Below are 25,961 nucleotides of genomic sequence, written 5' to 3' on the forward strand. Positions count from 1 at the left end.
GGGGGATTGGCCTGGGCCTCGGCTCAGGGGGAAAGGGAAAGGCTGTCCAGCCGTCCAAAGTTCAGGTGGGAAAGAGGCCAGAGTTCAGCAGGGAGAGGAGGACATTTGGTCGTAGTCTGGGCACTTGAGCAAAGCCGGGTAGTTGCTGTTCATCTGTAGGGAGGCATCGCTGGAGATGTCTGAGGGGCTGCGGCCCCGGATCCAGGCGTCCGGATGTAGAAACTGACCAGAGTAATCGGAACAGTTGCTTAGGCGTGGCCGGTAGAAGCCCGGGTGAGGTCGATACATGTCCTCGGCAGTATACCTCTTCATGAACAGGTACACAGACATTACCCCAGCACTCTACAGTGAAAGAGAAGCAGAGGGAGAGCTCAGTGATGGGGCGGGGTGGGGGGGGAGGACTGGTAATGTCCCGGCTGGGTCTTCCTGGAACACAGTCATAGAGCCTCTCCAACGGGAGAGACAATGTGCATGGGACAGGAGTGGGCTCTGGGAACCTCATAATAGAAGAGACCCGGGAAAGCCAGGGAGAGGTACATCTGGGGAAGAGTGGTAGGGTGGTCTAGGATACTGTGGGATGCTAAACTCCTCCCTTCTGGGTAGGGCAGTACCAACTTGGCACAGGGCGGTATGGGGCAGGATACCTCTGTTAACAGGAAGGAGATGGCAGCGAAGGCGAACGACCATCCATATTTGTAGTTGAAATAGGTCTCTGCATCCTTGGTTCTGTTGAGCATCTCATCATTGATGCTGGAGATGTACAGCACCAGGCCCACCACAAGAGAGAGGCCTGGATGAGAGGAGGGGAGAGAAGGGCCGGTTCAGCCTGGAGGTCCAGGGAGTTTGCCAATATGGTATGGCTGGGATCAAAGCCTTCACTTTGGAGCTCCAGAGTGAGCATGAGCTTGCCTCCTGATGTCTCTGTCTACACCCGCATCTTCTAGGGAGTTAACAGGTGTAAGTACGATATCTCCCTGTCCAACCGTTCTCTGAGCTGAGACAAGCCCAGCGATGATATACTGACCTCTGTTGCAATATCCTTCCGTATCCTTGTTCACTGGGCCTCCTCTGGGCTCCTGGCACTGAATTGTCCTGAAACATTGTTATGATCCTGGGGTGTGAACCCTTAGTTATTAAGAGGATTTTTATTAATGTGAGGGCTAAGATAAGGCTTTTCTGCAGGGCTTCTAATCCCTGTCTCCAGCAGGGGATGGTACCTATGTCACTATGGCCTGGGGCCTCTGCAGACCACTTGGTAACACAAGAGAGTGTGCCCTCTCTGAGATCTTCAGCCAGGAGATGTAAGGGAAGTTTGTTCAGATCCTGGCCAGCATGAACCAGGAGGCTACTAGGGCCCCAAACTCCAGCTGCCATTATGCACGTGACTGCCTCAGGCAGCAGCTCCACCAATTAGCGAGGGTAATTGAGTTGAGATGTAATTAATCAGTCTCCACTGAACTGGCCAGGTTTCAGGCCATCCACACTGTTTTAGGAAATTGGGGCCTCTCCAAGGATGGGTGTGAGAGGGAGAGAGACAGGTGTGATTCAGACCTTCCCCTGTTCTTAGCTCAAGTGTGAGTCACTGCTGCCCTCAAACGTCCCTCTGTTGCCACGAAGCCCATGTGTCACCTCCATCCTAGACTTATGGTCCTGTGATTCACTCACTGTTGGAATCTCAGGCATCCTGATCTCTGATCATTTGGGCTGCTTTGGAGTTCATGGGAGGAAAAATTAACAGCCTGGCCATGGGTTTGCCCCGCTCTGGCTAGCTGGAATACTACCATAGCAATGCTGGCCTCTGATATTCCAGGTGTTATTGGACTCATTTTGGGGATGAAAGAGTGGAAAGGTGGACTAGAAGGGAGAATGCATGGCGGGTGGGTTGTTGGTGGGTAGAGCAAAAAACCAGATGGGCAGAGGAGTGTGTGCGTGTGTGCGCATATGTGTGTGTATGTGTGTGCGCATACGTGTGTGTGTGTGTGTGTGTGTATGTGTGTGTGTGTAAGAAAAAAACAAGGAAGAATGGTTCTTAGGGGTCAAGTAATCTGCCTTCCACCTGATTTAAAGATTATGCTGACAGGGAAATGGGGGAATGGCCCTAAAGGGACTGGCAAGCCAGTAGGTAATAAGGGTGCCTATGCCAGAGAATCATTTTTCCTTTATTGTCTTATAGCTGTTCACCAACCTTTCTATCCATCCATCTATCTGCCATCAACCCATCCATTCATCCATCCATCCATCCATCTATCTATTTATCCATCCGTCCATCCATCAGTCCGTCCGTCCGTCCATCCGTCCAGCCATTGTATCTATTCATCCTATTCAAACCACCCACCTTACCTTCTACCTGGGCATCAGCTCCTAGAACTCAATTCCCCAGACAATTCAAGGCACTTACAATGCTTGCCCCGAAAGCCAGTCCATTATTCTCTAGAGAAAAGGTCTCCCTGAGGTCCCGGGGGGAAGGCACCAGTCTTATCCACCACACTCCTTTGCCTTCTCACACAATTCTCTGTCACTCATTATGGTTCACGCGTTCATCCTCTGGGGCTGAGAGCTTTCCAATCTTTGTCTTCGATTCAGGCGACTCCGTGAGCCTCCAACCCCTGATGTCTGGCCGCCTTCTAGATACCTCTCCTTGGTGCCACAATGGACAGCTCACACTCAGTGTTTCCCACACCAGTCTTACAACCCTTGTGCAAAGCTGTTTCTCTGTCTGAGACTCCTAGATCATGGATGTGATCTAGGAACGCCCCAGCAAGAAAACAGCACTCATCCTTGGTGCCTCCCTGGACAGCCTAGTCCTGGTCCTAGTGAGTCTACCTTCTGGATGTCACAGGAGCCTTCCTCCTTCTTTCCGTCACAGTTATCACCTCAGTCTGTGACATTACTGCCCATCCCCTATACCTCCCTGAGCCACCTCTGTGCAGGTTCCCTGGCTCCTGGCTCACTTCCCTTCCTCAAGGTTCCTAACAGCGTGAGTTCTAACAACCACATCCGATGCTCTTCCTTGGCTCGGAATTCTCTCAAGGCTTCTTACCAAGTTTCAGATCTCAAGACAATTCAGGTGCCTCTGTAGTCTGCCTTCCCAATACATTTCCTCAGGCCCCCAGAGACCCCATGGGTTTCCAACACTTGGAGCTCTTCCATCTCCCGGGCCCCTTTCCTCTCTCTAATTCTGTCTTTGTCTAATTCCTATTTCCTGCATAGATCAGCTTCTCCTCTAGCTTTCTCTGACCAACCCTTGTTCTGGATTTCAGCCACTAATCTGGGTCCCAATGGCGGTTCCCAGTGGCCCCGTCACAGTCTCCTTCACTCTGAGTTCCTATTTCCACTTCGCATGTTTATATCTTCCAGCACCCTGACCTTTCAGTAATGCCAGCACCCAGAATAGGGTGTAATAGATGTGGTCGCTGACTGACTGACCGATTGACCGACTGACTGACTGACTGAATAAAATACAACTTGGTGATAGTCCCTGAAGATAGGTCTATATTGAAGGGGTCTGATGAGCTCAGGATAAGGTGTGTGGTTAGATTATGAAAACAGGACTCTCTGGAGGTAGCTGAGGATGAGGGGTGAAGGAAATGTTGTTCTAAAGGGTGATGTATTTATTTTCCAAAGCTGTACCCAAGGATGCAGCTTGAAAGCTGGAGAGGAAGTGGTGGTGTATGCCCTGAAGACAGTTGCTGAGTTCCTGTTCCTGCTCTGCCCAGGGTGAACCCATCAGGTCACTCTAACTCTGAAGCCTCACGTGCTTTCTTTTGGAAGGTCATGGGTGGGTCCAAGGACATCAGAAGTCTCCTTTAGCCCTAGCCTGGCTCTGCCATGGGCACTGGCTCAGATCATTCCTTATCCATGTCAGCTTGCTGTCAGGAGGCTTCCCAAAGAAGGCTTGCTCGGGAGCTGAAAGTCAAAAGTCCAGGGTGTATGGGGACAGAACTTACCTGAGAGGATGAAGAAGATGCCAGAGACAAAGGCCAGTATGGTCCGGTGGGGACGAATGTGCCCGATGTTGCTCAGGATGAACCCGATGAACATGAAGAAGAGGCTGACGAGCGGGAAGGGGGTGGCCGAGCGAATCATTTCTAATGCAGAGGGCAAAGGGACAGCCTGTCAGGCTACCACAGTGACCTTCCTTCCTCGCCTCATTCCGGGAAGTACGGCCATGCCTACCAACAAGTTCTCAGAGACCTGCTCCCACAAAAGTGGCCTAGGGGGGCTCCTGGTGCGGGCAGGGCTTTTGTCTCCAGTGTAGGGCTTGCAAGGTCTGACTCCAACAGCCAACACATTCAGAGGTCTGCCTCCCCTTCAGGCATAAGCTCCTCTCCTGGGAATCTACACTGTCTGTCTACAGGAGAGCTGTAAGGGAGCCTGGTCATGTCCTCTTGCTGTGGTTTTGAGAGACATCCAGTCCACCATTTCTAAAGGCATGCTCTGAGGATTACAGTGGACTGGTGCTGGCCTCTTTATTTCTCAATTTATAATCACCTGGGAGGAGTTCTACTGTATACTAAAGAATTTGCTCTTTAAGCTGGGCAGTGGTGGCGCAGGCCTTTAATCCCAGCATTCAGGAGACAGAGGCAGGTGGATCTTTGTGAGTTCAAGGCCAGCCTGGTCTACAAGAGCTAGTTCCAGGAAAGGCTCCAAAGCTGCAGAGAAAATTCTGTCTCAAAACACTAATAAAAAATATAAAAAACAGCCTGGTCTACAAGAGCTAGTTCCAGGACAGGCTCCAAAACCACAGAGAAACCCTGTCTCGAAAAACCAAAAAAAAAAAAAAAAAAAAATATATATATATATATATATATAAAAGAATTTGCTCTTTATCTCTGTTTCCTGAGAGGCAACCAATAGAGTATCTTTGTTATTCGTGTGGGCTCCCAAGAGCAGCAGAGTTTGTGCTTACAGGATGGAGGCAGGAAAGAGCAACCACACTGGCTAGAAGATTGGGGCTTGGGACCATGGGACGTAAGTCTGACCTCTGAGGAGGGAAGGGGCTGGCACTGAGCTTAGCCATTCACACGGTAGTAGCGATTAGCCAGTATTTAGAGGTCATTTGAAGTCTGCAGGACAAGCGTGTTGGTTATATGCACATTGAGTATTAAGCCATTTTGTACAGCAGATCTGAGTGGGTAGCTCTTTGTATCCAGAGGGTCCCAGAACCAGCTCAAGGGGCTGATCTGTACTGGGAACACTGCAAGTTCATGCTGTGAGTCAGAGCAAATGTGGTGATAAAGTCAGTCTTGTTACAGTCCAGAGAGGCTGCTTCAGACTGGGTGTGAGTGTTCCTTCACTTCCTGGGGTCAGAGATATGGGGGTTCCAGCAATCTCTCTTCGCCCTGGGAAGATGAGCCTGCAGCACAAGCACGAGTGAACTAGGCCAGTGTAACCAGCCAAGGCCAAGGGCGCTAGCTCCTGAGAAGATTCGGGATGTTTGACTCTCCCTTTGTCTGGCTCTGTCCCACTACTGGCCCAGCTTAGAACGTTCTAGACACCTACTTAGCACATTGACTGTGGATTCTGATGTTATCTGGGAGTTCATGGGCATCACGTACTCGATGGTGAAACACCGTCCTCGCTCCTCGCCTGCGGAGACAAGAAATCACTGCCATTTCCGGATCCCAGTCCAACATGGATTTGAGCTTACTACGTCCTAACTGCTTCTAGGATCCTTGGGCCTGTGTCTCTGTACCTGGGCTGGAGAAACACTCTAGGGAGGTTTTCATCCCTCGGCTGGTGGCTCACAGCAGGGGGTGGGGAGATGTCTTGATGTCACTTTCTTCCCAGAGTGAGGACAAAAGCATGGGAAGAGGTCAGCACTGAAATCTATACCCAGCAAGCACCTGGTGCCAGCTGTTGCTTTTGACTGTGCCATTGCTGTCTCAGATACATGAGTGATGGAGGAAGGTCATTGGTTAAAAAATAAAGAAACTGCTTGGCTGGCCCTCATAGGTTAAAACATAGGTGGGAGGAGTAAACAGAACAGAATGCTGGGAGGAAGAGGAAGTGAGCTCAGACTTGACAGCTCTGCTCTCTGGAGCAGAGATGCCATGTTCTTCTCGCCTGGCCAGATGCACACGATGAAACTCCGACCTAGGATGGACTTAGGCTAGAATCTCCCTGGTAAGCAACCTCATGGGCTACACAGATTGTAAGAAATGGGCTAGTCCAGGTGCGAGAATTAGCCTAGAAGAGGCTAGATAGAAATGGGCCAAGCAGAGTTTAAATGAATAGTTTGTGTGTTGTTATTTTGGGGCATAAGCCAGCCATGTGGGCGGCCAGGGTGCTGGGGATGCAGCCCTGCCACTCCTATTACTACACATGAGTGTAGGTTTTTGTACAATAACGTACCCCCCAGCTCCAGTCTTGTCAATCAAACCCTTCGAACTCTGCCTCTGGTTAGGCAGAGATGGATGCCCAGCATCTGGAGCAGGGGGAGATGAGGTCAGAGTTGGAAGCTATTCCTAAGACGGAGTCTACAGAGTGACACAGGGTAGTGTCAGGGTAGCCAGGCTGGAGCCAGATGTGTCCTTCCTGCTAAACCGCATCCAACCTCTGACCTATCCATCAAAACCTCAGCATCAAGAGGGGATGAAAAGTGCTGTGCTTTCTCTCAGTACAACACAGGTTCTAGGATCCCATAAGAGAAGCTCAGGGACCATACTGTGGCTATCAGGGACAGCATAGCTTACACAGGTCTTCTGGGACAGGGGGATGCTACTCTTGTGTAGGGTGAGACTTGGCTGTGATAAAGGTCTTGAGCACAGGGCTCTAGGTTTAGCGACTCACTTGGTTCTAGAGAAGCCCCAAGTCCACAATAGCAGGATCAAAATTTGCACCTTCCTGGAAAGTCCTATGTCTATGTTTGCCTTGTGTGGCCATTTCATCGATGAAGGAGCAGGAAACTGTCGAATGTTTCCTGTTCTTTAATCTTGTGAACGTCAGTGAGGTAGCAGCCTAGATTCTCTTAGCCTGCTGCAGTCTTCACTTCCGTGTTGGTAAAGGGGCAATGATAAGCCTTCCTTGCAGTGTCATTGGGAAGGCTATGTGTCATCAGTGACATGGGTAGCTAAGGTAAGGCCTGCGAAAGCTGTTTAGATTGTGAGCTGTCATTCAATGCTGGAACACAGAGCGGGAAAACCAGGCTTGCATGGATCTTTTAGTAGGAAAGCAAACCCTGGGACCTGAGAGAGCTTGCTCTCTGGACATTGTGAACCAGGGTCTGAGTTTGGGTCTGTAGTCTGCTGGCTGCTTGTAGCACTGCCCAGAGTCAACGGAGATTGTCTATGCTGAACTGTTGCTTCCCGGCACCTCCTGGGTGTCTCTAAGTAGGTAGAAAACCCCTTGGGACAGGTATTCCCCAGGGAAGGACTGTGCTTACCGGCAAGGAAGCAGACCCGCCATAGGCCCGAGTGCAGGGACATTTTGACCTCCGTGCTCTGGTTCTGCGGAAGGATGATGCCTTCCTCCAGGTACAGCCAATAGTCCGTGCTGACTGCGATGCCCAGCAGGCCCAGGCCGCAGACAGCAAAGACACTGCTCAGCAGGGTCAGGGCCTTCCTCCCACAGGCACTCATCTTCGGGGATGGTCACTGGGCAGCCAGCAGTGCTGTCTCACGGGAGCAATGGGCTATGGGGACAGGGAGAAAGTGTGAGCAGGAGGCGGTAAGCAGTAACTCAAGACAGTCTGCTCCGGTTCAGTGAATAAATAAGGGCAACTAGGCTGCTTCCTAGTTTCCAGACATCTCCACTGAGGGCGACCCTCTCCCGCTGCCCCTCAGGGTTCCACAGCTTTCTCTTAAGGCTTGTATCTATCCCCTTGTCTTCTGAGTTCCCCTTCCTATACATTACCATCCATCATTCTGCCCATCCATCCATCCATCCATCCATCCATCCATCCATCCATCCATCCACTCATTTGTCTAGCCATCTGGTCATCTGTCTGTCCATCCATCTGTCCACCCATCTATTCATTCATCCATCCACCCATGCATGCATACATCCATCTGTCAGTCTGTATGTCCATCCATCCATCCATCCATCCATCCATCCATCCATCCACCCATCCACCCATCCATCCACTCATTTGTCTATCCATCTAGTTGTCTGTCTGTCCATCCATCCCTCTGTCCATCCATGCATCTATTCATTCATCCATGTATCCATGCATCCATCCACCTATCCATACAGCTATGCAACCATCCAGCCAATCAGCTACCCATCCATCCACACACCCATTTATCTATCCATTATCCATCCATCTATCCATCCATCCATCCATCCATCCATCCAGTCAGCCAACCACCCACCCACCCACTCATCCATCCATCCAGTCAGCCAGCCAGCCACCCACCCATCCACCCATCTATCTATTCATGTATCCCATCAGATATGAGAGATACAAAGATGAGCATTCTGCTCTTGCCCTTGAAAAACTATCTATCTAGAAAAATGGTGACCCCAAAGCAGTCCAATGTAACCCATTAAGGGCCATGGCCAAGACACACACCAGACAGGAAAAAGTGGGGATCAAGTTCTCTGGGTGGGTTCCTCTGAGTGTCAAGGTCTCTAAGGGTCTTCTGCTTTCCGACGCAGGCTCCAGAAGTGGGCAGCAGCCTTGGGGAGACACACAGGGCTAGAGAAGGATGCTTGCGGGAAGCACTCCTTGTGTGACTCTCATCCAATGGGAGACTGGGTAAGCACATGTAAAGCAGCCAGATCAAAAGTCGGTTTCAACAGCCCCCCAAATCCTTCCAAGTGAATATGGAATGACTGTTCCCTGCTTAGAGCTCCCCACTGTCCAGAGCCAGAGCTGAACCAGCCAGAGAAAAGCTGAGTATCTGCAAGGTGAGCCATGAATCCATTCCTGGAAACCATGATACCAGCAGGGCTTAGGGAAGTAGTGGGGAGTGGAGCAGATGGAGGCTAGCCCTTCAGAGCTGCTGGCCTTGAGGCTTCTATACTGCAGCTGCAGCTAAGACTCCCCCAGGAGTGACTAAGAATCCCTTATTCTGGGTTGTCTCACATAGTTTTATATAGCATTCATCGGGACCTAATGATCACCTTGAAAAAGTGTTCCCAAGTAATTCTAACACAAAGTTGAGAAGAACTGATCTCTGCTGCGCCAAGTGCTGCCCATGGACCTGCAGCATCGGCATCACCAGGGAGCTGGTTTAAAGAGCAGATGCTGAACCCTCCAATGTTCTGTTATGGGTTAGGTCTGAATATTTCCCCATAGGCTCGTGTTTTTGAACACTTGGGTCTGAACTGGTAGTGCTGTTTGGGGGAGTTATGAAACCTTTATTATTGTGGTCCAGCTGGCAAAAGTGGGGCACTAGGGACCGACCATGAAATTATATCTGCCTCCGGTTCTTGCCTCTACAAGATGTGAGGGGGCTCTTCCACTGCCACAAGCTCCATGCCTTCCTCCCAATGATGGAGAGACTGGAGCCATGAGCCCAAATAAATCTTCTGTCCTTTAAGTTGCTTCTAGTAGGTGTTTCGCAATAGTGACGAGAAATGTAGCTAAATCAATCTGCATTTTAAGAAGACCCGGGTGAGTCTGCCTGCCCACTAAAGTCTGAGGAACACTGTGCCAAGTTAACAGGAGACAGCATTGCAGTGTGGCACCTGCTAGGAGACAGTGTGACACCAGCCTTGTTAGATTCAGAGTCACCATGGAAACACACCTCTGAGGATGCTGTGAGGACGTCTTCACAAGGCATAGCTGAAGGGCAAGACCCACCTTGAACATGGACAGAGGCATCTTTAGGGCAGGGTCCTAAACTGAATAAAGAGGGAGCTGAGCATGCTCCCTTGCCTCTCCTTGCTGCCTACAGGCACAGTGTTCCCAGCTGTCTCACACTCCTGCCATCACGATTTTACCACCACAGCGGACTGTGTCCCCTCAAACTGTGAGCCAAAACAAACTCTTCTTTAAGTCACTTTTGTTGTGCATTTTGTTACAATGAATAAAGTTATTGATCTGTAAAAAATCTTGAAATGTGACCCAAGCCCAGAAGAAGGTAGACAGAGTCACTTCTAAAAGATGTAAGCCTAGGGTGAGGAGGATGAGAGTTGCACTGACAGCATCCCTGCCACAGAGTTCCAATGGTGTGGGCAACTTTGAGTGTTACAAGGTTAGGGTTTGGAATGGGGCAGTGTGGCCTCGGCTGGGTCCACCCAGCCCAGGGCCTGGGTGGTGTCCCCAAAGACCCTACTAAGGAATGAGGCCATGCTTTGGCTGAGAGCTAAGCATGGTTGGATGCCAAGAAACTTGAAAAGCTTCAGAGACCAGGTTTGTCTGTGAAGTTGCAATCACTGCTGGGTGGCAGGGGACAGGGCGTTGGTGCTCTTTGCCTGGGAGGGGTCATCCCACAGCATTAACCCTGCCCTAACAGCTGACCATGGGAGAGTTGGGAGAGCTGTGGGAAGGACCACATGCTATGCTCTGGAGGTGTATAAAGGCAGGGGGTCTGCAAGGCAGAGTGTGGAAAGCTCAGGTCCTACAACCCTTCCGACACTGGCTTTGACAAGGAAGGTAAAAGTGAAATAAGTCAGCTGTACGATAGTGGAGGGCTAGAGCAATAATAGTTTTTCTAGATGGGGGAAGGGGTCCGCTGGCCCTGTATCCTGACTCTGGAAGAATTGCATTGCATGGGGTAAAGGTTGACAACATGGTTTACTTTCACCTACTCCAAATTTCTCCAGACTTATCCGTCCACAAAAGGGGTCCGGGAAACCCACTTTGGGGGCCATGCTGCTCCTCTAGAGAATAAAAAGACCTGTTCTGTCCCCTCCCCAGAATTTCTGGGGGATTAACTGCCGTAGAGGATAGGACTGTGGCTTGCAAAAGCCAAAGCTGGACCCGGTGTAGGGTATTATTTTTCAGTAACAATGGACTAAAACCCCACCATTCGCAGAGCAGACAGATCAGGACGCCTGAAATACGACAGCTGTTGCCTGGCGGAAGCTGAGCAGCCAATTTTAATGTTAAGCTTGGCAGAGATGAGAAAGATTTGGGGCTTGGAGATTTGGAGAGATGAAAGTGGAGAGGAGATTGGATCCGAATCAGTAAAGCAAAGCATGAGAGAAGAGGCTGAAGGTGACTTTGTCCAAGAACTCTACAAGAAAAGGCCCTAAAATCCTGGAGTGTGCTTAGGCAAACCCCAAGAATCCCCTCCTTTTCTGGAGAATAGGGCAACTGCATGGGGGTTGGGGGGTGAAAAGCAAAGAAATTTAGCAAATTCATTGCAAACATAATTATACTTTTATTATAGCATCATATTTTTGTATAAAGTACTGACTCTCAATTACTGCCCAGAGCCCTTAGCAATCCCTTACAGTAACCCTCGGGTAGGTATATTAACGTCATTTCATGGATGGGGAAACTGAGGTTTAGAGGTGTCAAGCAGCCTACAAGACACCATAGATGGCAGACTGGATTGAAGCCAAAGCCAACTCCAAACTCTCAGCCTACACTGTGTGGTTTTCTCCCGGAGAAATAAATGGGCTCAAGGAGTTTTCAGGCAGTGGAGAATTACACAGAGAAGACATTCTAGAATCCAGAAATGCCTAAGACATGGGTCTTTAGATAATTTTCTAAATGATCCAGTATTACATAAGGATTAGAATAACGAATGTTTTGGGACTTCCTATGAGAAGTCGCCCCTGGGTGGTAGCTTCTGGTATCATTTCCATAGTGGGCCACCGTGACTTGGCACCTCTGGTTCCGAAAACCACGCTGTAAGCGAGGGGACTAACACTTCCCTGGACCCCACCCAGGCAATCAGGTTCCAGAAGGCAGAAGTGCCAGAGCCAGACCAGGCTGTCATTATGAGGAACAAAAATGAAAATTATCCATGTCTGGACAGCTCTTTTACGGGAGTTCTGGGGATCTAAGTCAGTTTCTCAGGCTTGCTCCATAAACACGTCCCTCACTCGGCGAGCTGTCTTCCTCTCCCCAGTCTGTTCTGATGCCTGCTTCTCTGTCTCCCGACGTCCATCATCTGCAGTTATAGCTTTTTATTTTTTTGTCTCTGAAGAGAGAGGAGGACAATTTGTGTAAGTTTCTCCCACACGAGAGATGTTTACCTTAGGGTGTCCAACCAACAGAGCAGACTGCAAAACCACGAACTTAATGGACACTTGACTCTGTGAAAAATCTACAGACTGGGGAGAAATAAACCAAGATATCAGCAGAAGATGCTCAGGGTAATAAGGTTATATGTGTTTTATGTTCTTTGTACTTTTCTGTGTGCTTCAGAAGGCTTCGAAAAGAACATACATTATTTCTCTAGCCAGAGAAGAACATGAGATTAAAGATTAGAGACATCAGTTCTCCAACCACTGCTGGCAGAAACAAAACTGAAGGGCGCCCACTCCGTCCCGCACTGAAGCTGGCCCCGTGCTGTGCCGCCATCCTTTGGAAACTGGGGCCCGGGAGCACGGCGGTTTTGTATGGTTTCTGATGATTACCGGTGCCGTTACCTCTAAGTATTAGCTTGTTAATGATCGGGAATTAACAGCTGCTAATTATCATCTCTGACTAGCAATTATAGAGAGACGTCTTGTGGAGATTAAATCACTAATGGTACATTTCCCTGCCCAAGCCAGTCATGAAAGGACTTTGAGATGAAGTGCTCAGGGACTCAGGGGTAGGTGAGGTGGTAGGTACAAAGAATTGTGGGAGAGGATGGACGGGGTTCAGTTGGAGAACAGTAAAACAGACGGTCAAATAAAGACACCCCGGGTCAATACCCGCCTGGCTCAGCGGAACCCCAGGAGGGCTTTGATGAAGGGTTTGGGGAGCAGGGACTGTTGACAAGGCTTTGGAATTAGTGTCAGCTGCTCCTCTGAGCTGGTCCATGGGCTTAGCGTTGGTGTGGCCAGTAGCCAGCAAGAAAAGGTGGCCAGAGGACAGTTAGTGGGTCCCAATCCCCTGCCTGTGTCCAACCAGAATATCATCATCATCCTCTCAACAGCTCAGTGTTAAAAGCACTTGCTGCTCTTGCAGAGGACCTTGGTCTGGTTCCCAGGACCCACATAGTGGCTCACAACCATCTGAACTCCAGCCTCAGGGGATCCAACGTCTTCTGGCCTCTGCAGGTAGCAGGCATGCATGTGGTATACATACACACATGCAAGCAAAAACACTCATACACATAAAATAAAAAAATAGATATTTTTGAAAATGATCACAAGTCATTTGATATTCTTTGTCTTGAGGAGTGGGTTTGTGTCCCTTTCCCTTGAATCTAGACATTTTGTGACTGTTCTGGTTAAGAAAGTGAACAGGAGTAATGCTACAGGCCTTTTTGGCTGTGAGAAGATACTGAATTTTCTCAGAAACTGTCGCAGGAAAAACAGCACCCATGTGTGACGGCCAGCCCAAGATCATCTTGCTTTAGAGTGGGTTTTCTCATCCTACTGACCTTTGGGGCTGGGAAATTATTTGTTATGAGAGTCATCAATCATGTATACTGTAGGGTGCTCAGGAGTGTCCTGTCCTATCCCCCCATGTACACTGTAGGGTGCTCAGGAGCGTCCTATCCCATCCCCCCATGTACACTGTAGGGTGCTTAGGACAGCGTCCTGTCCTATCCCCCCATGTACACTGTAGGGTGCTCAGGAGTGTCCTGTCCTATCCCCCCATGTACACTTTAGTGTGCTCAGGAGTGTCCTATCCTATCCCCCCATGTACACTGTAGGGTGCTCAGGAGTGTCCTATCCTATCCCCCCATGTACACTGTAGGGTGCTTAGGAGCGTCCTATCCTATCCACCATCATCAGATGTCAATAGTGTCCTGATTCTGACACACAAAAATAACCACGTGACTGGGACCCACTTACAGGGTGGGTACAGATGCTGTGGTTGACAGTGTGCTGAGCTTCCCACAGACAGCCAGCATGGGCTCCCCAACAAGTCTCAGCCCTCCCGGTTCCCCTCCACACCAGCCAGCTGGAGAGCTCCTAGGTCTTTAGCCTATGAGGAGTCAACCTGTGTAATGATACAGAATGACTTCATGGTAGGGAAAGTGGCCTCTCTGAAGACACAGACGAAAAATATCCACACATATAGAGTGCTAAGGACGGAGCATGCAGGGGCTTAGAAGGGACTGTCACCTGAAACCGGGGGACCTCAGCCTCATTCCATGCTTCCCTCCCTGAACTTGCTCTGTCTTGGTCTGAGACACCACCTCCCAGCAAATGGGCATACGGCTGCTGGCTGGGAAGCTGCCAACGAGCTTGTTCTCCCCTCTGGCTCTGCCAGCCTCTCTGTTATACTGCAGATGCTCTCGTTAGGGTTTGAGAACTGCTGGGCAAGGATGTATTGTCCTTCAATAAAAGAAGGACCCGAGGAGAACGCTTTCCACATTTTAACGCATTCTGCCCTATGATTAAGCCACAGCAAGACTGTCTGCCAGGAATTTGTCCTACCAAGGGGAGGATACAGAGCCCTGGCAAACCCCCTCACATGGTGTCCCCAAACCTCCCGGAGTGGAGATCAATGTTTAATGAAACTCGCACCCTCAGTTTGGCAAGAGGGGGTTGATGAACGAGTTTTCATAAAGACCAAGAGGCATTGTGGGTAACCAGCAATGCCCGTTGCCAATAGACAGACGTCCGGCAGGAGTCAGATGACCATCAAGGTCCAACAAGACACCTTGTGACAGTTAATCCTCACTGTAAACCTGGCGGGATTTGAAATCGTCTAGGGAACACATCTGTAGGTGTATCCGTGAGGGTGTTTCCCTAAAGGATCGGCTGAAGAATAATGTGGGCGGTTCTGCCCCAAGACTGGGCTCCCAGATTGGACAAAAAGAGAAAAGGAGCGAGTGTGTAGAGGACCAGCATCCATCTCTCTCTGTTCCCCGAGAGTCAGTCTCATGGCTACACTTCCCTGCCGCAATAGACTGTGTCCAGACTGTGATCACAATAAACCCTCCCTCCCGTCAGGTGTTCATCACCATAGTGAGAAAGGATTAACTACTGCTCATCGCCACATTATTGCCTTTTAGCATTTTTCTGTGCAGCTGAAAATTTTCTATGCCTTAAAAATGGGACCATATTATATACCATATGCACACACAGTGTCGCTTGATGCTGTTTTATTCAGTATTATCAATGCTTTGCATTATTTTAATAGCTTCAGAATGTGTATTCTCTGATTTGCATATGCTCAAAGTGAGATAGCCATTTCCCTACTGCAGAACAGGATTTTCCCTACCAAATATGTCCTCATTACAAAAACCAAAGAATAAGCTTACTTATCTCTATATATCAAGGGGGCATTTGCAAGTAGTTTTTCAGGATAAATTCCTACCAGTAGTATTTTAGAAGGAAACAAACCAAATTCGCAATCCTAAAAGTACCATTCAACCTCCTCGGAAAACTTACAAAGGTCCTGCTGCCCGAGACACAGTAGAGACCCCACTGCACATCCGCAGAGAGTTCCACATATCCCCACTGTGAAGAGACCTACCCTGGCTTCCCTGAGAACTTGGTCTCTGGGCTCTGCTCAGCTACCGCTGTCTGCTGCATTGACGGGTTGTATCAGAGTAAAAGTTCTACACCACCCTAGATACTCTGGGAAATGTCTAGGTTTCCCACGTAAAAAGCAAACTGTCTTCCCTCCGTGCTAATACATTATCTAAATGTCCAGGTGTTGAGGGTGGAGCTCTCAGGGTGGTGCAACTAGGAAGTGGTGGAACCTTAGGAGGCCGGGCCTAGAGAGAAGTCTTTAGGTGATTGGAGGTACAACCCGGAAGGGGATATGGGACCTAAGTCTCCTCTTTCTTTTTCTTTGAGAAAGGCTGCCCACTCTTCCATGATGTGTGCCTCACCACAGGCCCAGAGTAATGAGGGCAAGCATTCACGAACTGAAATCCCCAGAATCAGGAGCCCGAATAACCTTTTCTAAAGAGAAGCATTGATCAACTTAGGTATTTATAATCATTACAGGAATAGTTACAGAAAACTGACAGGCATCAACGCCTGGGAACATCCTAGGTACATCCTCACCTATATGATATACAGACACAGATATCCCAGTCAATCAGCTGGAGAAAGTGGCATTACAAATAATCGAGCCAGGCATGGTGGCTTACATCTGAACTAAGCACTTGGAAAGATGAGGCAGGAGGATTGGAGTGGATTTGAGGCTACCGTGGGCTACACAGTGAATTCCGGGCCAGCCCGCGCTACAGTGTGAAACCCTGTCTCAAAACCAAACCAAAACAAGAAAACCCAAGGGGTTCTATAAATGGTTGAATGCAAAAATAGCTACGCAGGAATAGCAGGCAAACAGAAAAGATAACCATGGAGAAAATACTTCCTATGCAGCAGCAAGTGGTAAGCTGTTGGAACTAAAGAGTCAGTTATGTGCTGGTGCTGGAGAAGAGGTACAGGCAGGACTGACGGCTCAATGAATATGCTGATTTGCTTCTCCACTGATTTGCTTCTCCGCTGCTGTGACAGGCACAACGATCAGGAGCAATTTGGGCAAAGGATTTTCTTTAGCTTTCAACTCTAAGGTCATACTCCACTGAGGCAAGTTGGAGTCAGAACTCAAGGCAGGAACCTGGAGGTAGGAACTGAAGCAGAGGCCATGGTGGGTGCTGCTTACTGGCTTGCTATTCATGGCTTGCTCAGTCTGCTTTCTTATACCAGCCAGGACCACCTGCCCAGGAATAGTACCACCCATAGTGGGCTAAGCCTGAATCAGTCATCAATCATGAAAATGCCCCACAAGGCAATCTTATGGTGGCATTTCTTCAACTGAGGTTTCCCCTTTCAAAAGGTTAGTGTCAGGCTGACAAAAACTTGACCAGCACAGTGAATAAAGCACTTGTGTAAGCATAAGGTCTTGAGCTGGGATCCCAGACCCCACGTGAAGTCAGATGTGCTTGCACTCCTATTGTGAGATAGGAGGCAGAGACAAGAGAATTCCTGGAACTTGCTGGTCAGCTAGCTGGTGTGCCCAGCAGTGACGAGACCCTGTAGCAGACAAGGTGGAGGACGAGCCCAAGGCCCACTGCCATGTGAGTGTCCACACTGACACCTATTTACATACACGGACACCTGTTGACCCATACTCACGCATATTTACACACACCAACACATATTTACATACACCGACACACATTTACACACACCGATGCATATTTACACACTCTGACACATATTTACACACACTGACACATGTTTACACATTGAAACATGTTTACACACTGACACATATCTATACCCACTGACACATATTCACATGCAATTCATAAAGTAACATTATTGACAACTATAGATCAATATTACTAAATAAGAATATTTCATATTTTTATATAGAAAAATAGTGTCATAAAACTTCCCTAAACTGATCTGTGAATTTAATGCAATGTGCTGTTTTTACTTTTATTATTATTTTTAAATGTATCTATTTTTATTTTACATGTTTGAGTGCATGTCTGTGTACCACATATATGTTGTGTCTTCTCTCGACGGTTGGAAGTTACCATTGGGTTTCAAGAATGGCAAGGTGCTCTTAACCATTGAGCCATCTCTCTCTCAGCCACCTCTCTCTCCAGAGTTCTTTAGGAAACGCCGTGACTCTGGGGTTACCCTGGAGAGGAAAGATTTGCAAAGAGCCAGAGAATTTATTTTAAGGATAAAGACAAATGAGTAGCAAATACCAGGCAATTATTCTCAGCCACAATAATGAAAACAGTTTTATTCTGGTGAGCAAGGAGAAACATCAATGGAGATTTAAAAAGCTATTTTTGGCTGTGATTAAGTAGCTTGTTAAAAATAGCCATTTCTGGCTATGAATAACTAGCATAGATTAGGCAAACCTTCCTGCTGAAAACGAGTAGAAGAACTGGATTAAAAGTGAAAAATCAGTCTGAAGAGTTTGGCCAATAGTTGAGAAAACCAAGATTTCAGAGGTGGTGAGAGGAAGACAGAGGAGATGCAGTAATGAGCCTGGTATCTTGTGCAACTTGCCCACTTAAGAATGTGTCAGTCCCAGGATACCACTTCCTGAGCATAACCCCAATAGCACAGACACTGAGATAAACAATTAATAAATGGCACCTTCTGAAATTGAGACGCTTCTGTAAAGTAAAGGACATGGTCAACAAGACAAAATGGCAGCCTACAGATTAGGAAAAGATCTTCCCAACCTCACATTGGACAAAGGGCTGATCTCCAAAATATACAAAGAACTCAAGAAATTGGTCATTAAAAGAACAAATAATCCAATAATAAATGGGGTACAGACCTAAACAGAGAACTCTTAACAGAGGAATCTAAAATGGCTGAAAGACACTTAAGGAAATGCTCAACTTCCTTAGTCATCAGAGAAATACAAATCAAAACAACTCTGAGATTCTGTCTTACACCTTTAAGAATGGCCAAGATCAAAAACACTGATGACAACTTATGTTGGAGAGGATGTGGGGCAAAGGGAACAGTCCTCCATTGCTGGTGGGGGTACAAACTGGTACAGCCCCTTTGGACATCGGTGTGGTGATTTCTCAGAAAATTAGGAAACAACCTACATTAAGACCTAGCAATACCACTCTGGGGTATATACCCAAAGGATGATCAATTGTATCACAAGGGCATGTGCTCAACTATGTTCATAACAGCATTGTTTGTCATAGACAGAACCTGGAAACAACCTAAATGTCCCTTGTCTGAAGAATAGATAAGGAAAATGTGGTACATTTACACAATAGAGAACTACACAGTAGAAAAAAATAGTGACATCTTGAAATTTGCAGGAATGGATGGAACTAGAAAACATCATATTGAGTGAGGCAACCCAGACCCAGAAAGACAATTATCATATGTACTCACTCATAAGTGGCTTTTAGACATAAAGTAAAGAAAACCAGACCAAAAATCACAATCCCAGAGAACCTAGACAGCAACGAGGACCCTAAGAGAGACATACATGGATCTAATCTACATGGGAAGAAGAAAAAGACAAGATTTCCTGAGTCAATTAGGAGCATGGGAACCATGGGAGAGGGGAGAAGGGGAGGGGAGATAAAGTGAGGGAAGCAGAGAAAAAATATGTAGCACAATAAAAACAATAAAAGAATGTGCCAATCCATAAGGAGTGGGAGTCTGAGAGCCTGAGCCCAGGGCTGTGCAGATCTTTCATTTGCAGTTTGATATCGTGGAATCAAAATGAGGGCTCACCTCAGCTCACTGAGGACAGGTCTAACAAATCGCGCAGATTTTCCAGTGCAGGGCCTGGGAAGTAATAGATCTGTCTCTGCAAAGATTGGAAGATATCTTCAAGCCAGTTCATTCAGGATAGGATGTAGATGGTCTTCTAGTAACAGATACCAAAAGCAAGGGGACCACCACCAGGAGCTCCTACGGTTGTCCCATGTAAATGTCTAGCACTCAGTGGAAAGTGACTAGACCTATCCAGAGGCAGTGCTAAGACAAATGTCATATACTGAAATGATGAAGGTCAGAATCTTAGATGATAACACTTTCAATGCTCTTAAAACAAGTATTCATCAACTTGGACTTTTATACCCAGTAGAGATATCTCTCAGCATCGAAGGCAAAATGGGAATGTCCTTAGACAGACAAAACCAGGAAATGTGTTATAAACAAATTTCCATAAAAGAAATGACAAATGGATTATTTGTGTGTGCATACATGGTGTGTGTGTTCATGCACGTGTGCATGTGTTTAAACAAGAAATAATACTGTCTTATGGGTCTCAAGTAGAGAGAGAATTAATTGAAATCAGTGTGCCTTTTCCCCTATGACCAGTTTAAAGACTATTCTCTTTGTTGGTTGAACTAAATGATGATCAATATATCCCTTGCCAGAGCTTGTCAAGTAACAAAGAACTTAGGAAGATCCCTACCTGAAGAGCAAATGTCAGGGCTGGGGAGATGTCTCAGTTAGTACGGTGGCTGCCACGCAAGCATTAAGACCTTGCTTTTATGCTTATTAAATAAAAGCCAGGTATGGTGGTAGTGCCTGTACCCTAGCATGAAGGTGGGGACGGAGGCAGGCAGGTTGCTGGCACCCTCTGACCAGACAGCCTACCAGTCAGTGAGCTCCTTGAGAAAACAAACAAAACACACACACACACACACACACACACACACACACACACACACACACAAAGGCGAGGCTAAATATCTGCTCTTTAACTCCATATCTCAAGAAGATGGAAAAATCAATTAAAATGAAAACTTTCTCCCCCAAGAGAGGGAAATAATAGAAGCAGAAATCGATGACAGAAAAACAATGTGCAATGAGGGACACGAGGCTGTTGTGAGGGAGCAAATAAAAGAGAAGAGGGCAGGAAGGGGAGGGAACGGGGCAGAGAGGGGAGTTTTAGACAAACACTTCTGTCCCTGGAGTTTCCCTTTGATGGGTGATGCCCAGCACCACATCCTTGAGGTGTCTTCCTTTGCCCTACTGAGTTTCAGCTTAGCCACAGGGCACATCAGGGGCTCTGGCCGGCACAAGAGACCCAAAAACCCACCAAACACCAATCCCCTGAAAGGAGCCACCACCCCAACTCTTGAGACAAAAGAAATGGATTTTTATCTTACAGCTGTTTCAGACAAGCCCAAGACCCTGCAGGGTGGCATCACACAATACCTCCCTTCTTTAAATTAAACTTGGTGGCGGCGGCTGCAAGCTCTGTAATTCAGTGACATGTAGTCTTAATCGTGGCCAATTAGAAGCCAGCTCCCACGGTCTCGCCTGCTCACACCTCCAGCAACACCGAGGAGCCTGTGACACCCGCTTTCCCCATGGCTACGGGGTGTGATAAAGCCAGGGCGAGATGGGAAATAATTTTTGTAGCCTGCGACTTAACAGATGTAGACAGGAAAATGTGCAGACTTGATCTAATTCTGGTGACAAGAGCCATTCGTCAGACCCAGGCTGCCACAGCCTGCTGAGCCAGCCAGGCCACACAGTCCACCCGTCCCCAGAACCCCAGTGGTGGGCTCACAGTTCTCTCTGCTGCCCCCCACCGGCAGATGCTTATTGGGTCAGGGCACGGGCCAAGCACTGTTCCAGGCAATTTGCACACATTAATTCTCTGATTCCCCCACTAACCCTTCGCAGGGTCAAACAAAGAGACGATGATGATGGTACACAGGGTGTTCAGAGCTTAGTGCGGAGATTCTAGCCAGACATGGAGGAAGAGAACAGCTTTCTTATCTTATATCTTTATCTGTATGAAAATATTTATTTTATGTATATTATTAGTTTTTGTCTGGTATATGTCTGTGCACAGTGTGCATACGCTGTCCCATGGCGGCTGGAAGAGGGTGTTGGACTCACCGGGACTAGAGTTACAGAGGGTTGTGAGCTGCCATGTGGGTGCTAAGAAACAAAAGGGCCCTCTGGAAGAAGTCAGTCCCTTTAACCACAGAACCATCTCTCCAGTCCCTATACCCTTATTTTCAGTGTTTATAGCAGAGAGTCGCTTTGTAGCCCAGGCTGGCCTTGAACTAGAAATCTCCTCACCTCAACCTCTTAGTTTAGGATCTATTTCACTGACTGAATGTCCGATCTGTTCTTTCTGCTCCTCTTCACTCTTGTGGATCGGAATTATCGCTTGATGACGTTTCCTCTGTTGGTCACATCTTTGTTCCCTTGTCTTTGCACTATTATTGTCCGGACTATCGTAATTCTGGTAAGGAGATGGTTCAGTTGGCTCCCTATGCATAAAGACCTAAGTTTGAATCTCCAGAACCCATGTGAGAAAGGCCAGGCAAGATGCCACGTGTTTGTAAACTCAGTGCAGCGGAGGCCGATATAGGCAGACCCTGGGGATCGTAGGTCAGCAAGCTGAGCTTACGTCGTGAATTATAGGCCAGGGAGAGAGCCTGTCTCAAAAACAAGAGGGATAAGTGCCTGAGAAAGGACACCTGGGGTTGACCTCTGACCTCCACAAGGGCACACACACACACACACACACACACACACACACACACACACAAAGACATGTGCATCCGCAGGCCTACAAGCATTTACACTCACACACAGAGAATATTACAGTTCCAGGGAGGCTCAGCAATATAATTATACTCATATCATTTAGTATCTTTTTTATTGCTGTCGAGAGAGGAAATGGGCAGAGATGCTGTTCTTTTGCAATTATCTACATAATTACTTCTGGCATATTTACAATTATTTTATGGGACTTAATATTCTTAATCTAGTTTCATTTGCTTTGAGCATTTTGGGGAGAGGGTCAGGTGGCTCTGACAATAGACACTCTGTTTTTGTCTCCCTGGGTTATTTTGATGGCTCATTCCCCATCTTCATTACCATAGGCAGGTTTGGGGGCTCTGAGATTCTTAGTGGGTGGTTATCTCCTCCCGCCACCCTCAGCTTTTCAAACAAGTGGTGTTGCCACTTCTCCACTTAGGGTGTTTGAGGAGACTCAGCTCTGCATCTTACTGCATGCGTGTGGGCTGGCGTGAGGATGCCTTGTAAGGATTTGTTTCCTCTTGCCGTTTGTTTTCATGATGCTCATTTTACCTTTGCCTGTGTTGTGTCTGAGTGTGGCTGTACACTTCATCTCCACTATGGTTGTCCCTGCTCCGTTTTAGAGGCAGAGGCTGGAAAACGGCAGGAAGTCACTTGCCCCGCTAAAGTGTGGGTGACCCAGGGTCTGAAACCAGCCCTGTGGGCTCACCAGCATTCGGGCTGTACTCTGCCGACCTTATTCACCTCCTGGCCTGGCTCTTGCAGGGCTACAGAGGTCAGTTTCCACGGTCTATTTGGGACCCTAACTTGGGAACACGCATCTGAAGGGCAGAGATTGCTGACTGATGATCAGAAACTCTGACCTAATTTTCCTCCACACTGTCAGCTTCCCGCCTGGGATAAAAGCGCTGATGGCTCCAGTTTCTTCTGTTAGCATGAGTGTCACTCAGGTGGACGGACAAGTCGAATAGTTCCCTTATAAAACAGTGATTGCAAAAGAGGAAGAGGAGGGGAGGAAGAGGATGAAGATGAAGGAGAGAGGAGGAGGAGACAGAGGAAAAAGCCCATGGAGAGGGGGAGGAGGAACAGAAGGAGGAAGAGTAGAAGATGGAAGAGGAAGGAAAAGAGAAGAACAAGGAAGGAAGGAGGAGGGAGAGGAAAAAGGATCATGCAGGAAGAACAGGAAGAGGAAGGAGGACGAGAGAGGGAAAGGAAGTAGGGGGGGAGGCCACTGAATGTCTCTACTGAACACAAAACTAGTCTTGATTAACCCTCCCCGGCCTCCCTTGCTGAGTAGAGTCAATATTTATGTTCCAAGAGAAATTTCTCTCTCCCTCCCTCCCTCCCTCCCCCTATCTCTGCCAATTCTTCCTTCTCCGGAGGTAGAGGAGAATCCTGAGAAGGGAAACCAGCCTGGTTTCTGAGAAGCTCTCAGCCTAGCCTGGTGCCCTGCTGAGGACCCGTCCTCCTGAGGGAAAGGCTCCCTGTGCTGCAGAAGGACTTTCCAGACAATCCTGTGTGGCCTTGCCTGCTACAAAGCATGCCTGTTTGCTATAAATACCTCCTCCAGCACCGCTTCCTCGCCTCCAGCCTATTTTACTACAGATCGGCATTCTGTGGTATGTAGGACACATGCAGGGGGCCCCCTCTTCTCTCCACCACCCCACATCCTCACCTTTCTCCCACATGCCTCAGCTTTGCTCCAGCGAGTTCACGTGTCAAACAGAAAAGCTGAACAGGTTTCTAGGGGATCCAGGAACAATTCTCAAACCCCAGTTTCCAGCCCCTTGAGGGCTGGTGCAAAAAGGAAAATGTTATACCAGCCCCGCAGTGTGAGAGATTTGACAGGAGAACAGGGACAGAAAAGCTTAAGGATGCTGGGTGGTGGTGGTGCATGCCTTTAATCCCAGCACTCGGGAGGCAGAGACAGGCAGATCTTTGTAAGTTTGAGGCCAGCCTGGTCTACAAGAGCTAGTTCCAGGACAGCCAGGTTTTGATCCCTCCCCCTTCCCAACCCTGTAACATAAAAAGGTGTCTGCGTAAACCTGGGGCTTCTAATGGCCTGGTCTGGAGCATGTCCCCATGATGGAGGAAGCCCAAGGTCACAGTGAGGCAAAGCAAGTCCCTTGACTCCCATGGCTCTGGAAGGTGGCCCCATGGTCCTTGGGAGGCTCTGCCTGTGACCCATTTCCTTAACTATGCCCTTGGTAGGTGCTTTAGTCCTCTTCAGAGATGCGTCCAGTTGCTTCGAGTCTTTTAAAAGAAATCTTCATCTCCCATGATGGGGTGACAGAATTAAAGGCCTGCCAAGGGCATGCAGAGCCAAGACAGGGGTAGAATTCTCAGCTCGCTGGGCCCCTGGGTGATGCCTGATGATAAGGTGGGGGAAGGCAGGGACTGCCCTCTTCCTCCTCCTCCTCAGCTGACACCACCATCTCATAGGCGTCCGAGCCACTAGGCTTCTGAGGGCATCGGTGTGGAAGGGGCAGCATAGAGGCAGTCAAGCGCAAAGCCCTGCCTCGCTGCCACAGCCCTAGGACTGCCGTCTGGCTCCTACTTCTGTCCTAGCTGAGCCCCTTGGGCATCTTGCTCAGCCTCTCCAGCTCATAGATAATTCAGGAATGACTTTCTGCACAGAGTCGGTATGAGAGAGAAGCTCATGGCAAATGGCAACCGTCACTGCTGCACTGCGGGGAGGATGGAGATGCTGGCTGCTAAGGTGGCTAAACCCAGTGCGGAAGGAACTACGTACAAGAAGGTACTACCTACAAGAAGGGCCGGTGCAGCGGATCAACACCAGACTCGGCTGAGTCACTGAGCAAGTCAGAAGTTAGAGTAGGGCAGGGCAGCTCAAGACTGCTGAGTAGAGCAACACGCAAATTGCCAGAAGGAAAGGGATGCTTTCTAAGAGGTCAACTGAGCAGCTGAGAGTAACCGGGTCATATGTCCTGGCCGGCACCCTGAGCCCATGGCACTGCAGGATGGGGCAGGACAGAACACACAGCAGTGGCCCCAAGAAGATGACCCAGTGGGTAAAGTGTTTGCTCTACCAGTGTTGGGATCCCCCGTCCCCAGAACCCATATAAAGCTGGGCATGGCTGCTTGCCTCTATAAACCCAGCTCTCCTACTGTGAGATGAGAAGTGGAGGCAGGCTGCTGGCCAGCTAGCTTGGTTTACATGGCAACAGACGCAAGCGGGAAGGCTAGGACCGACACCCTAGGCCGTCTCTGATCTCCGCATGCATGCTGTGGCATGCGCATGCTCACACACATGTACACACACACACACACCATACGTACATATATTATTAAAATTAATTTGACCTGCGTTTTTAATATTATCAATGTGACGGGATCTAGAGTCACTTAGGGGACAAATCTTTGGGCGTGTCTGTGATAGGCTTTCTATATTGGGTTAACTGGGGGGGGGGAGATTACCCTAAGTGTGAGCAGCACCATTACTTGGGTTGGGGTCCTGGACCGAACCAAAGAGAGAAAGCGTGCAGAGCGCCTGCGTTCATCTCTCTCTGCTTCCTGATGGCAGAGGCTGCTGTGCCTTCCCCACCTTGCTAAACTGCGCATTCAAGGTGCAAACTCAAATAAATCATCCCTCCTTCCCTTCCTTCTTCCCTTCCTCTCATTGTGGGTATATAATAACAGCATTGAGGAAAAAGTTACCATATAGTATAGCCATAGGAAGACTCTTAAATTACGCTACCCATATTCCATTTCTTCTGGTATAGAGCCAGGCCGGCCAAGAATGCGTTCTCCATGTCTCTAGCAGTAAACTTATTTCTTCTGGTTTTGGGAAGAATTTAGCTTATGAACCCATGTATTTATTTATTATTTTGTTTTTATTTCTTTCTGTCTTTTCTTTTTTCTTTCTTTCTTTCTTTCTTTTTTTTTTTTTTTTTGAGACAGGGTTTCTCTGTAGCTTTGGAGCCTGTCCTGGAACTAGCTCTTGTAGACCA

At 48.3% G+C, this 25,961-nt stretch overlaps 1 protein-coding gene across 1 annotated transcript in view; it reads right to left on the bottom strand.

Moving 5' to 3' along the window:
• Window positions 1-6: 6 nt before the first annotated feature.
• Cacng5 (calcium voltage-gated channel auxiliary subunit gamma 5) overlaps window positions 7-25,961 on the bottom strand; it is a 46,261-nt gene continuing 20,306 nt past the window's right edge. Inside the window, exons 2-6 of the mRNA XM_005350442.2 lie at window positions 7,385-7,633; window positions 5,503-5,589; window positions 3,948-4,088; window positions 645-790; window positions 7-342 (exon numbers count right to left, since the gene is read on the bottom strand). Of these exons, the coding sequence (XP_005350499.1) occupies window positions 85-342; window positions 645-790; window positions 3,948-4,088; window positions 5,503-5,589; window positions 7,385-7,580 (828 nt within the window). The 5' untranslated portion in view covers window positions 7,581-7,633 and the 3' untranslated portion in view covers window positions 7-84. The remainder of the gene's footprint in view (window positions 343-644; window positions 791-3,947; window positions 4,089-5,502; window positions 5,590-7,384; window positions 7,634-25,961) is intronic.

Source organism: Microtus ochrogaster, chromosome 7 (genome assembly GCF_000317375.1).
Source record: "Microtus ochrogaster isolate Prairie Vole_2 chromosome 7, MicOch1.0, whole genome shotgun sequence".
NCBI classification, from domain to species: domain Eukaryota; kingdom Metazoa; phylum Chordata; class Mammalia; order Rodentia; family Cricetidae; genus Microtus; species Microtus ochrogaster.